The sequence below is a fragment of the Cetorhinus maximus genome, chromosome 2 (assembly GCF_964194155.1).
Source record: "Cetorhinus maximus chromosome 2, sCetMax3.hap1.1, whole genome shotgun sequence".
NCBI lineage: Eukaryota > Metazoa > Chordata > Chondrichthyes > Lamniformes > Cetorhinidae > Cetorhinus > Cetorhinus maximus.
This window is the reverse complement of record NC_135880.1, coordinates 4444637-4458615: the sequence shown is the minus strand read 5'-3', so window position 1 is coordinate 4458615 and position 13979 is coordinate 4444637. Positions and strand designations below refer to the sequence as shown.

The 13979-nt window shown below is 53.0% G+C and overlaps 1 protein-coding gene across 1 annotated transcript in view; it reads left to right on the top strand.

Annotated features, from left to right (window-relative positions):
• Window positions 1-879: 879 nt before the first annotated feature.
• The window catches only part of LOC144691779 (complement component C6-like), a 109798-nt gene continuing 96698 nt past the window's right edge, over window positions 880-13979 (top strand). Inside the window, exons 1-4 of the mRNA XM_078560242.1 lie at window positions 880-981; window positions 9428-9620; window positions 10102-10261; window positions 13781-13925. Coding sequence (XP_078416368.1) covers window positions 9475-9620; window positions 10102-10261; window positions 13781-13925 — 451 coding nt within the window. The 5' untranslated portion in view covers window positions 880-981; window positions 9428-9474. The remainder of the gene's footprint in view (window positions 982-9427; window positions 9621-10101; window positions 10262-13780; window positions 13926-13979) is intronic.

Below are 13979 nucleotides of genomic sequence, written 5' to 3'. Positions count from 1 at the left end.
TTCCAATCAACCTGGGCTAGGCCCATTTACTGAAATTAGTTCTCCTCTTGTTTAATATTTTTACCTTTGTTTGTAGCTAGCCCTTTTCCATTAATAGTCTAAACCTAATGAAATGATCACTATTCCCCAAATGCTCCCCCTGCTGAAACACGTTCCAATGCCTCACTTCATTTTTTTTCCCTATATACTTTACAATTTATAAAAGTACATTCCAAAACATTTCAAATTGGATATTGCAGAAAGTGCAATGAAATGCAACTTTTCTCCAGACAGTAGGTTCCACTCTGGAGTGCCTCAATACAATTGCAATACTCTTGATATTTACAGGCATAAAGCCCAAGGGGCTCGTCACAATTTCCACCCCCCCCCCCCAAAACCCCCAATCCCGGTGCACTATGGCTGAAAGCTCTTGGACAGCGACCTTTCCCCTTTGCGCTGGCTGCCCCAGGATTTGGTCAGCACGTAGTCCCGGACCTCGGAATGTGCCAGTCTGCAACACTCGGTCGTGACGACTCTCTGCACTGGAAGACCAGCCGGTTTCGGGCAGACCAAAGAGCGTCTTTCACCGAGTTGATGGTCCTGCGGCCGCAGTGGGTGTTTGTCTCAGTGTGTGTCCGTGGGAACCCCCCCCTCCCGATTTCATTCCCTACGACTCGATCCAGCGCTGCTTACTCCCTGATTGCAAACACTACCGATCAAGAAAGATCTTTTGTACACATTTCAGGATTCCCTTTGTCCTATTTCCTACCTATTTCCGAACTTTATTCTGCTGTTGTTTGTCTCCCCTGTTCCGATGTGCCCCTTGTCCATCCTCTCACACGCATCGTTCTGATTCCTCTCCCCGCCTTATTCTTGCTTTTTTTTTTCCCCTGCTGCTTGCTTTGGTCTTGAAGAAAATAAATCCGTGTTCCAAATAAACAACAGAGGCTGGCTGGGTGAACACAGCTTCCTTCTGAGGGATTTGGTGTCTGGATGATTCGGGTAAGTACAGCTCTCGCGTTTAAACATCATCATTCATCTATTTCTTAAAATACTTTCCTGTTAATTCGATCACGAAACTCTTTCAATGTCTCGCGTCTTGTATTGTTTTGATTGTAAAGTGAAAGAAAGTCTAGCCTTTATTATACTACCTGCTTCAGGACATCTAAAAGCGCTTGGAGTCAATAGGTTAGTTTTTGAAGGGTAGTCGCTTGTAATGTGGGAAACACGGTAGCTAATTTGCGCACAGCAAGCTCCCACAAGCAGGAATGTGATAATCTGCGGATAACCTGGCTTTGTGAGGTTGATTGAAGGATAGATTTTGATGAGCTCATGGGGAGAATGCCACTGTGCTTCTTTGAACTGGTGACTTGGGACTATTTACAACAACCTTAAAGACCATAGGGCTTCAGTTTAACATCTCATCGGAAAGAGATCGCCTCAGACAGTGCAGCACTGACCCTCTGACAGTGCTGAACTCCCTCAGTACTGACCCTCTTGACAGTGCAGCACTCCCTCAGTACTGACCCTCTGACAGTGCAGCACTCCCTCAGTACTGACCCTCTGACAGTGCAGCACTCCCTCAGTACTGACCCTCTGACAGTGCAGCACTCCCTCAGCACTGACCCTCTGACAGTGCTGCACTCCCTCAGTACTGACCCTCCGACAGTGCAGCACTCCTTCAGTACTGACCCTCTGACAGTGCAGCACTCCCTCAGTACTGACCCTCCAACAGTGCAGCACTCCCTCAGTACTGACCCTCCGACAATGCAGCACTCCCTCAGAATTTTTTTTTAATTCATTCACGGCTGGACCAGCATTTATTGCCCATTCCTAGTTGTCCTTGAGAAGGTCACGGTGAGCTGCCTTCTTGAACTGCTGTAGCCGATGTACATACCTTATAGTTAAGAAGCATATAACCTTTAGTTGTCAGTGGTACTAGCATTCAATGCAGACAGTAAATTGTAGCGTACATTGGAAGAAAGTAATTCAAGTAAATTAACTAAATAACATAAGTTAGAATGGTGGGACCGGTGTCATGTTGCAGCTGTGGGATGTGGGGGCTTTTGGATGCCAAGGTGATCCATGACAAACACGTCTGCAGGAAGTGTAAGCAGTTTGAGGAATTCCGGATCAGGATTATTGATCTGGAAGCCGAATTGCAGACACTGCGCAGCATAAGGGAGGGATAGGAATACCTGGATACTTCGTACCAGAAAACAGTCGCACCTCTTCGAAGAAGGTCGTCTGTTTTGGTCAGCAGGGAGGGACAGGAGGATGTGACTGTCAGTGAGGCAGGTAATGGGACCGAGCAGACAGTAGGGGAGGAGCCTCAGGCTTTGCAATTGTCAAACAGGTTTGAGGTGCTCACAGGATGAAAGCGAAGCCTGCAAGGTGGATGAGCTGGCTGGCCATGGCACTGTGGTACAGGAAGCCGTTCAAGCAGGGGGAGCAAAAAGGAATGTGGTGGTAGTAGGGGATAGTATAGTGAGGGGGATTGACACTGTTCTCTCCAGCAAAGAGCGAGAGTCCAGATGGCTATGTTGCCTGCCCAGTGCCAGGGTTCAGGACATCTGCTCAGGGCTAGAGAGGAACTTGCAGTGGGAGGGAGAGGATCCAGTTGTCGTGGTTCATGTAGGTACCAATGACATAGGTAGAACTAAGAAAGAAGTTCTTCAAAGTCAGTATGAGGAGCCAGGTACCAAATTAAGAAGCAGAACCTCAAAGGTAATAATCTCCGGATTATTACCTGAGCCACGTGCAAATTGGCATAGGGTAAATAAGATTAGAGAGACGAATGCGTGGCTCAAAGACTGGTGTGGGAAAAGTAGGCTCCAGTTTGTGGGGCACTGGCATCAGTACTGGGGAAAGTGGGGGCTGTACTGTTGGGACAGTTTACACCTGAACCGTGCTGGGATGAGTGTCCTTGCAAATCGCATAACTAGGGAAGTAGAGAGGGCTTTAAACTAAACAAGAGGGGTGAGGGATCAAGCTTGGGTAGAGGTAGCAATTCAAGGGGTAGAGTCAAGACAGGAGAGCAAAATAGTAATATGAGAAATGAGGGTCAGAGGATGGCAGGAAGGGACAGAGAGAAAAAACACAAGAATACATCAACAGTCAAGACTAGATGTTACAAAGGTAACAAAAAGACAAAACTGAAGGCTCTCTATCTGAATGCACATAGCATTCACAACAAAGTAAATTACTTTATGGCCCACATCGAAGTAAATAAATATGATCTGATAGCAATTAAGGAGACATGGCTGCAAGACGACAAAGATTGGGTCCTTAATATTGAAGGGTACATGACATTCAAGAAGAATAGGAAGCTAGGTAAAGGTGGAGGGGTAGCAGTGTTAATCAAGGAGGGCATTGGTGCAATAGTTAGAGATGACCTTGGTTCAGGAGATCAGGATGTAGAATCGGTTTGGGTGGAGATGAGGAATAGTAGGGGAAAACAGTCATTAGTGGGAGTGGTCTACAGGCCCCCTAACAGTAACCACAAAGTAGGACAAAGTACTCAAGAGAAAATATTGGCTGCTTGTGATGAAGGGACTGCAATAATCATGGGTGATTTCAATCTACGTATAAACTGGAAAAATCAGATTGGCAGTAGTAGCCTGGATGAGGAGTTCATGAAATGCTTTCGAGGTAGTTTCATAGAGCAGCAGGTTCGGAACCAACCAGAGAGCAGGTTATATTAGACTTGGTATTGTGTAATGTGACAGGATTAATTAACGACCTCAGAGTGAAGGCACCCCTAGGTAGCAGCGCCCATAATACGATTGAATTTTACATCCAGTTTGAAAGGGAGAAGAGTGGGTCTAAGACTAGTATCTTAAACTTAAATAAGGGCAACTATGTGGGGATGAAAGCTGAGCTAGCTGAAGTGAACAGGGAAACTAGGCTAGAGGATAGATCAATAGAGTAGCAGTGGCAGACATTTAAGGGGATATTTCAGAGTATTCAGAATAAGTACATTCCTACTATAAAGAAAAATTCTAAGGGAAGGACCCACCATCCGTGGTTAACTAAAGATGTTAAGGAAAACATCAAACTTAAGGAACACGCATACAATTCCACAAAGATGAGTGGCAGGACAGATGATTGTACAGAATATAAAGAACTGCAGAGAATTACTAAAAGGTTAATCAGGAGAAAGAAATTAGAGTATGAGAGGAAGCTAGCTAGAAATGTAAAAATGGATAGCAAGAGTTTCTATGGGTAGTTAAAAAGGAAAAGAGTAAGTAAAGCAAGTGTTGATCCTCCAGAGAGTGACAGTGGGGAGTTAATGGTAGATAATAAGGAAATGGCAGAAGTGAACAAATATTTTGCACTCTAGAGGATACAAAAAACATTCCAGTAATAGCTGCAAATCATGAGGTGAAAGGGAGAGGAACTTGGTGAAATTGAAATCACTAGGGAAGCGATACAGAGCAAATTGATAGAGCTGCGGGCTGGCAATATAAAATATAATAGAAAAATAAAGATGTTATGCTTCAGTTATACAGGGCTTTGGTGAGACCACACCTCGAATACTGTGTGCAGTTTTGGTCTCCTTATTTAAGGAAGGATGTAAATGCATTGGAGGCAGTTCAGAGGAGGTTTACTAGATTGAAAACTGGAACGAGTGGGCTGTCTTATGATGAAATGTTGGACAGACTGGGCTTGTTTCCACTGGAGTTTAGAAGAGTGAGGGGTGATTTGATTGAAGTATACAAGATCCTGAACAGCCTTGACAAGGTGGATGTGGAAATGATATTTCCACCTGTGGGTGAGTCCAGAACTAGGGGTCACTGTTTTAAAATTAGGGGTCGCTCTTTCAGGACAGAGATGAGGAGAATTTTTTTTCTCTGAGGGTTGTGCAACTTTGGAACTCTCTGCCTCAGAAGGTGGTGGAGGTGGGGTCATTGAATATTTTTAAGGCAGAGGTAGATAGATTCTTGTTAGGCAAGGGAATCAAAGGTTACCGGGGGTAGATGGGAATGTGGATATCGAAACATGAGATCAGCCATGACTTTATTGAATAGCAGAGCAGGCTCGAGGAGCTGAATGGTCTACTCCTGCTCCTATTTCTTATGTTCTTATGTGTGGGTACACCCACAGTGCTGTTAGGAAGGGAGTTCCCAGATTTTGACCCAGCGACAGTGAAAGAACGGCGATATAACGTTCTGACATTCGGGCACTCGCTCAATTTGGATCCTCTTACGGTGCAGCACTCTCTCAGTACTGACCCTCTGACAGTGCAGCACTCCCTCAGTACTGACCCTCTGACAGTGCAGCACTCCCTCAGTACTGACCCTCTGACAGTGCAGCACTCCCTCAGTACTGACCCTCTGACAGTGCAGCACTCCCTCAGTACTGACCCTCTGACAGTGCAGCACTCCCTCAGTACTGACCCTCTGACAGTGCAGCACTTGTTCAGTACTGACCCTCTGACAGTGCAGCACTCCCTCAGTACTGACCCTCTGACACTGCAGCACTCCCTCAGTACTGACCCTCTGACAGTGCAGCACTCCCTCAGTACTGACCCTCCAACAGTGCAGCACTCCCTCAGTACTGACCCTCTGACACTGCAGCAGTGCCTCAGTACTGACCCTCTGACAGTGCAGCACTCTCTCAGTAATGACCTTCTGACACTGCAGCACTCGCTCACTACTGACCCTCTGACACTGCAGCACTGCCTCAGTACAGACCTTGTGACAGTGCTGCACTCCCTCAATACTGACCCTCCAACAGTGCAGCACTCCCTCAGTACTGACCCTCTGACAGTGCAGCACTCCCTCAATACTGACCCTCCAACAGTGCAGCACACCCTTTGTACTGACCCTTTTAACAATGCAGCTCTCCCTCATGTCTGAACCTCTCACAATGGTGCACTCCCTCAATAGCGATCCTCCAACAGTGCAGCACTTCCTCAGTAGTGACCCTCCTACAGTGCAGCACTCCCTCAGTACTGACCCTCTGACAGTGCAGCACTCCCTCAGTACTGACCCTCTGACAGTGCAGCACTCCCTCAGTACTGACCCTCCGACAGTGCAGCACTCCCTCAGTACTGACCCTCTGACAGTGTAGCCCTCCCTCAGTACTGACCCTCTGACTGTGCAGTGCTCCCTCAATAATGTCCCACCAACAGTGGAGCACTCCGCTGTACTGACCCTCGACAGTACACCACTCCCTCAGTACTGACACTCCAACGGTGCTGCACTTCCTCCGTACTGACCTTGCAACAGTGCTGCACTCCCACAGTAGTGACTCTCTGACAGTGTGGCAAACCCTCAGCACTAACCCTCCAACAGTGCAGCACTCCCTCAGTACTGGCCCTCAGTTGCTGCAGCAATCCCTCAGTACTGACCCTCTGACAGTGCTGAACTCCCTCAGTACTGACCCTCTGACAGTGCAGCACTCTCTCAGTACTGACCCTCTGACAATGCAGCACTCCCTCAGTACTGACCCTCTGACAGTGCAGCACTCCCTCAGTACTGACCCTCTGACAGTGCAGCACTCCCTCAGTACTGACCCTCTGACAGTGCAGCACTCCCTCAGTACTGACCCTCGGACAGTGCAGCACTCCCTCAGTACTGACCCTCTGACAGTGCAGCACTCCTTCAGTACTGACCCTCTGACAGTGCAGCACTCCCTCAGTACTGACCCTCGGACAGTGCAGCACTCCCTCAGTACTGACCCTCTGACAGTGCAGCACTCTCTCATTACTGACCCTCTGACTGTGCAGCACCCCCTCAGTACCGTCCATCTTACAGTGCGGCAGCCCCTCTGCACTGTCCCTCTGACAGTGCAGCACTCGGTCAGTGCTGACCGTCTGACAATGGAGCACTCCCTCAGTACTAACCCTTCAATATTGCAGCACTCCCTCAGTACTGGCCCTCAGTCACTGCAGCACTCCCTCAGTTCTCACCCTCCGACAGTACAGCACTCCCTTAGTATGGCCCACCTGACAGTGCAGCACCTCCTCTGCACTGAACCTTAGACAGTGCAGCATTCCCTAAGTACTGACCCTCTGACAGTGCAGCACTCCCTCAGTACCAATACTTCAACAGTGCACCACTCCCTCAGTACTGGCCCTTTGTCACTACAGCACTCCCTCAGGTCTGAGCTTCCGACAGTTCTGCACTCCCTCAGTACTGATCCTCCAGCAGTGCAGCACTCCCTGATTTCTGATCCCCCGACAGTGCTGCACACCCTCAGTTCTGACCCTCTGACAGTGCAGCACTCCCTCAGTACTGACCGTCTGACAGTGCAGCACTCCCTCAGTACTGACCGTCTGACAGTGCAGCACTCCCTCAGTACTGACCCTCTGACAGTGCAGCACTCCCTCAGTACTGACCCTCTGACAGTGCAGCAATCCCTCAGTACTGACCCTCTGACAGTGCAGCACTCCCTCAGTAATGACCCTCTAACAGTGCACCAAACCCTCAGTACTGACCCTCCGACAGTGCAGCACTCCCTCAGTACTGACCCTCCGACAGTGCAGCACACCCTCAGTACTGACCCTCCGACAGTGCAGCACTCCCTCAGTACTGACCCTCTGACAGTGCAGCACTCCCACAGTACTGAATCTCTGACAGTGCAGCACTCCCTCAGTACTGACCCTCGGACAGTGCAGCACTCCCTCAGTACTGACCCTCCGGCAGTGCAGCACTCCTTCAGTACTGACTCTCTGACATTGCAGCACTCCCTCAGTACTGACCCTCTGACAGTGCAGCACTCCCTCAGTACCAATCCTTGAACAGTGCACCACTCCCTCAGTACTGGCCCTTTGTCACTACAGCACTCCCTCAGGACTGACCCTCCAACAGTTCTGCAATCCCTCAGTACTGATCCTCCAGCAGTGCAGCACTCCCTCAGTTCTGACCCTCTGACAGTGCAGCACTCCCTCAGTACTGACCCTCTGACAGTGCAGCACTCCCTCAGTACTGACCCTCTGACAGTGCAGCACTCCCTCAGTACTGACCCTCTGACAGTGCAGCACTCCCTCAGTACTGACCCTCTGACAGTGCAGCCCTCCCTCAGTACTGACCCTCTGACAGTGCAGCACTCCCTCAGTACTGACCCTCTAACAGTGCAGCACACCCTCAGTACTGACCCTCCGACAGTGCAGCACTCCCTCAGTACTGACCCTCTGACAGTGCAGCACTCCCTCAGTACTGACCCTCTGACAGTGCAGCACTCCCTCAGTACTCACCCTCTGACAGTACAGCACTCCCTCAGTACTGACCCTCTGACAGTGCAGCACTCCCTCAGTACTGACCCTCTGATTGTGCAGCACTCCCTCAGTACTGACCCTCCGACAGTGCAGCACTCCCTCAGTACTGACCCTCCGACAGTGCAGCACTCCCTCAGTACTGACCCTCTGACAGTGCAGCACTCCCTCAGTACTGACCCTCTGACAGTGCAGCACTCCCTCAGTACTGACCCTCCGACAGTGCAGCACTCCCTCAGTACTGACCCTCTGACAGTGCAGCACTCCCTCAGTACTGACCCTCTGACAGTGCAGCACTCCCTCAGTACTCACCCTCTGACAGTACAGCACTCCCTCAGTACTGACCCTCTGACAGTGCAGCACTCCCTCAGTACTGACCCTCTGATTGTGCAGCACTCCCTCAGTACTGACCCTCCGACAGTGCAGCACTCCCTCAGTACTGACCCTCCGACAGTGCAGCACTCCCTCAGTACTGACCCTCTGACAGTGCAGCACTCCCTCAGTACTGACCCTCTGACAGTGCAGCACTCCCTCAGTACTCACCCTCTGACAGTGCAGCACTCCCTCAGTACTGACCCTCTGACAGTGCAGCACTCCCTCAGTACTGACCCTCTGATTGTGCAGCACTCCCTCAGTACTGACCCTCCGACAGTGCAGCACTCCCTCAGTACTGACCCTCTGACAGTGCAGCACTCCCTCAGTACTGACCCTCTGACAGTGCAGCACTCCCTCAGTACTCACCCTCTGACAGTGCAGCACTCCCTCAGTACTGACCCTCCGACATTGCAGCACTCCCTCAGTACTGACCCTCTGATTGTGCAGCACTCCCTCAGTACTGACCCTCTGACATTGCAGCACTCCCTCAGTACTCACCCTCTTACAGTGCGGCACTCCCTCAGTACTGACCCTCTGACAGTGCAGCACTCCCTCAGTACTGACCCTCTGACAGGGCAGCACTTCCTCAGTACTGACCCTCTGACAGTGCAGCACTCCCTCAGTACTGACCCTCTGACAATGCAGCACTCCCTCAGTACTGACCCTCTGACAGTGCAGCACTCCCTCAGTACTGCGCCGCATTGTCAGCTGCGTTTCTGTGCTCGGTGCCCTGGATTGTGAATCGACCTCTCGATTTCCTGACTCAGCGCTGAGATTATTGCACAGTGGGTTCTCCCCTTTAACCCTCTGATGCGATGCTCTGTGTTTAATCTCTGCCTGTTTGTATTTCAGAATTTCCTGGAGGAAGTCAGCCTGTCTCCAGCTCCCACCAGCAGACGATGGGCCCCCATCGACATGTCCTTACTCTGTATCTCCTCAGCCTGACCATTACCATGAGCCTGGCCTGTTTCTGTGAGAGGTATCCATGGTCTCAATGGTCAACCTGTTCCCTGACCTGCGGAGGGGGTCAAACCAGTCGGTACAGGTTAGTGCCCAATCAGAATTTGGCATCAGTTTGGAAAACTCTCCATCTTGGATAGGGAGAGTGTTAGAGTGCAGTGGGGACGGGTAAGAGGGGTGAGAGAGAGTGATGTGGGAGGGGAAGGAAGGAAAGGGGGGGTGTAGGAGGGAGATGGGAGGGGAGGGAGGGGTGAGAGAAGATGGGGACGGTTGGTGTGGGGTTGAGTAAGGGTGAGGTAGGGGTTGAGAGGGGTGGGCAGAGTGTTGTGAGAGGAGGGGTGGGAGGTGAGGGCTGTGGTAGCTGAGTGTGGGGGTTCTGGGGGTTGGGGACAGTGTGATTTTGGAGGGGGTGGCGCAGACTTGGAGGGAGAGTTGGGAGGGGAGGTGATGCGGAAGTGCAGGGGGAGAATGGGGACAGTTGCTGTGAGGGGTGAATGTGGAAGGAAGGGGTGGGAGAGCCGCAGTAATCTGATTAATAGCCCAGTCTCTCACCTTGTTTCGCTCAGGAAGTTTAATATGGACGAATATTACCACAAGTTTAACTGCGAAACCATCTGCATTCCCCGTGTGCAACAGGAGGAGTGTAACACCCAGGGGTGCAGCACCCCCTGTCAGATCGGCGACTGGTCAAGCTGGTCAACATGTGACCCCTGTGTCAAGAAACAGGTACACCCAGACTTTTCGGAACCCTGTTTTCCTCTTTTATCAGCGTGGGGGGAGAGGAGAGGGAAAGGAGAGAGGCAGTGGAGAGAGAGGGTGGGGGCTAGACGCAGCGAGATTAGAGGGGGAGGTGGATGAGAGGGATGGCCTAGAGTAGAAGGAACTTAGGGACATAGGGAGGGGAGGGGAGAATTGGGGAGAAGGGTAAGGGAGGGGCAGAGAAAGAGAAGAGGTGTGGAGGACTGCATGGGTGTGTGGAAGGGAGAGGCAGTGAGAGGGGGAGTTGAGCGAGAGGAGGGGGGTTCGAGTAGAGGAGGCAGGGTGGAGCGGTAAGGAGGCAGGAGGGGTTGGGGGCTGGGGTGAGGGGCAGGAGAGGTTGGGGGCTGGGTGAGGGGCAGGAGGGGTTGGGGCTGGGGTGAGGGGCAGGAGAGGTTTGGGGGCTGGGGTGAGGGGCAGGAGGGGTTGGGGGCTAGGGTGAGGGGCAGGAGGGGTTGGGGGCTGGGGTGAGGGGCAGGAGAGATTGGGGGCTGGGGTGAGGGGCAGGAGAGATTGGGGGCTGGGGTGAGGGGCAGGAGAGGTTGGGGGCTGGGGTGAGGGGCAGGAGAGGTTGGGGGCTGGGGTGAGGGGCAGGAGAGGTTGGGGGCTGAGGTGAGGGGCAGGAGGGTTTGGGGGCTGGGGTGAGGGGCAGGAGAGATTGGGGGCTGGGGTGAGGGGCAGGAGAGGTTGGGGGAGAGGGAGGGGCAGGAGGGGTTGGGGGCTGGGGTGAGGGGCAGGAGGGGTTGGGGGCTGGGGTGAGAGCCAGGAGGGGTTGGGGGCTGGGGTGAGGGGCAGGAGGGGTTGGGGGCTGGGGTGAGGGGCAGGAGGGGTTGGGGCTGGGGTGAGGGGCAGGAGAGGTTGGGGGCTGGGGTGAGGGGCAGGAGAGGTTGGGGGCTGGGGTGAGGGGCAGGAGAGGTTGGGGGAGAGGGAGGGGCAGGAGGGGTTGGGGGCTGGGGTGAGGGGCAGGAGGGGTTGGGGGCTGGGGTGAGGGGTAGGAGGGGTTGGGGGCTGGGGTGAGGGGCAGGAGAGATTGGGGGCTGGGGTGAGGGGCAGGAGAGATTGGGGGCTGGGGTGAGGGGCAGGAGAGGTTGGGGGCTGGGGTGAGGGGCAGGAGGGGTTGGGGGCTGGGGTGAGGGGCAGGAGAGATTGGGGGCTGGGGTGAGGGGCAGGAGAGGTTGGGGGCTGGGGTGAGGGGCAGGAGGGGTGGGGGCTGCGGTGAGGGGTAGGAGCGGTTGGGGGCTGGGGTGAGGGGCAGGAGAGATTGGGGGCTGGGGTGAGGGGCAGGAGGGGTTGGGGGCTGCGATGAGGGGCAGGAGGGGTTGGGGGCTGGGGTGAGGGGCAGGAGGGGTTGGGGGCTGGGGTGAGGGGTAGGAGAGGTTTGGGGAGAGGGAGGGGTGAGAGGCGACAATGGTTCTCTGTAAGTCTGGACTGGTCAAGGACTGGGGTTTCCTTGATAGCAGGATCCAGTGACACTGAGGACAGGAGAGAGAGAATCTGCGATACTGCCAGTAGTAGAATAGTGCTTGATATAAAACCCAATTCAATTCTAGTCACTGTCTTGATAAGGGAGCCAATAGGAACTCAAAGCTCAGGAATTAAAACCTTCTGAAGTGCAGGTCATACCCCAGGAGTGGAACCCCCCAGAAATTGCCACTGCCTCCCCCTGCCCTACTATACCATCTCTCGCAGCCTCTCCCGTGCCAGGAGCTTAAGGGGTTTCCTGGTATTGGAGCTCCATAACCCCCTCTGGCATTGCTGGACTCCATGTGCGAAGGCTGCAGGGCAATACTGACCCTCTGACAGTGCAGCACTCCCTCAGTACTGACCCTCCGACAGTGCAGCATTCCCTCAGTACTGACCCTCTGACAGTGCAGCACTCCCTCAGTACTGACCCTCTGACAGTGCAGCACTCCCTCAATACTGACCCTCTGACAGTGCAGCGCTCCCTCAGTACTGACCCTCTGACAGTGCAGCACTCCCTCAGTACTGACCCTCTGACAGTGCAGCACTCCCTCAATACTGACCCTCTGACAGTGCAGCACTCCCTCAGTACTGACCCTCTGACAGTGCAGCACCCCCTCAGCACTGACCCTCTGATAGTGCTTCACCCCTTCAGTACTGACCCTCCAACAGTACAGCACTCCCACAGTATTGACCCACCGACAGTGCAGCACTCCCTCAGTACTGACCCTCCAACAGTGCAGCACTCCCTCAGTACTGACCCTCTGACAGTGCAGCACTCCCTCAGTACTGACCCTCCGACAGTGCAGCACTCCCTCAGTACTGACCCTCCAACAGTACAGTACTACCTCAGGACTGACCCTACAGTGCAGCACTCCCTCAGTACTGACCCTCTGACAGTGCAGCACTCCCTCAGTACTGACCCTCTGACAGTGCAGCACTCCCTCAGTACTGACCCTCTGACAGTGCAGCACTCCCTCAGTACTGACCCTCTGACAGTGCAGCACCCCCTTAGCACTGACCCTCTGATAATGCTTCACCCCCTCAGTACTGACCCTCCAACAGTACAGCACTCCCACAGTATTGACCCACCGACAGTGCAGCACTCCCTCAGTACTGACCCTCCAACAGTGCAGCACTCCCTCAGTACTGACCCTCTGACAGTGCAGCACTCCCTCACTACTGACCCTCCGACAGTGCAGCACTCCCTCAGTACTGGCCCTCTGACAGTGCAGCACTCCCTCAGTACTGACCCTCCGACAGTACAGTACTACCTCAGGACTGACCCTCTGACAGTACAGCACTCCCTCAGTACTGACCCTCTGACAGTGCTGCACTCCCTCAGTACTGACCCTCTGACAGTGCAGCACCCCTTCAGCACTGACCCTCTGATAGTGCTTCACTCCCTCAGTACTGACCCTCCAACAGTACAGCACTCCCACAGTATTGACCCAGCAACAGTGCAGCCCTCTCTCAGTACTGACCCTCTGACAGTGCAGCACTCCCTCAGTACTGACCCTCTGACAGTGCAGCACTCCCTCAGTACTGACCTCCTGACAGTGCAGCACTCCCTCAGTACTGCTCTGGGAATGTCAGTCTGTATTAAGTGCTCAAGTTCTGATGTAGGATTTGAACCCTTGCTGTTCTGACTGGTGGGTAGCTGTGGTCCCTCTGAGTCCTTACTGACATTACACTTAAGTAGATAGACTGTCACTTTGTTTTCTGAGGTCCCAGATGCCCTGTTGGCCCCGCTGAGTGGTTATCAGCCCACTCTTCCAGCATCTGTGAGACAAAACCTTTTACAATCTCAATGGGACAGGAGCAGTTGTAATGTCTGTACAAGCGGGTAGCTGGCCGGATCCAGCAGTATCTGTACCTGAGTGAATTGAAGGACTGAAAGGACTGAAAGGTCCCTCTATGGGTTTGCCTCCTGTGAATTGCATGGAGTTGAGGGGCCAAATGGCCTCCGTCTGTGCTGTAATGATTCTACTGACTCCTCAGTAACTGTGCTTCCCCTGGGATCTTTAGCTTCGTTACAGGGCTCTGCTGAAGCCAGCTCAGTTCGGAGGCCGATGTGAGGAAACAGAGATGACCGGTGACAGGCCGTGCCTACCCAACAAACTCTGCAACATCCAGCAAGGAGACTGCGTCAATATGTTCCGCTGTCAGAATGGTAAAAATATCCTCATTCAGCAGCATTTCACACAGCACAGAAAGCAGCCATTGG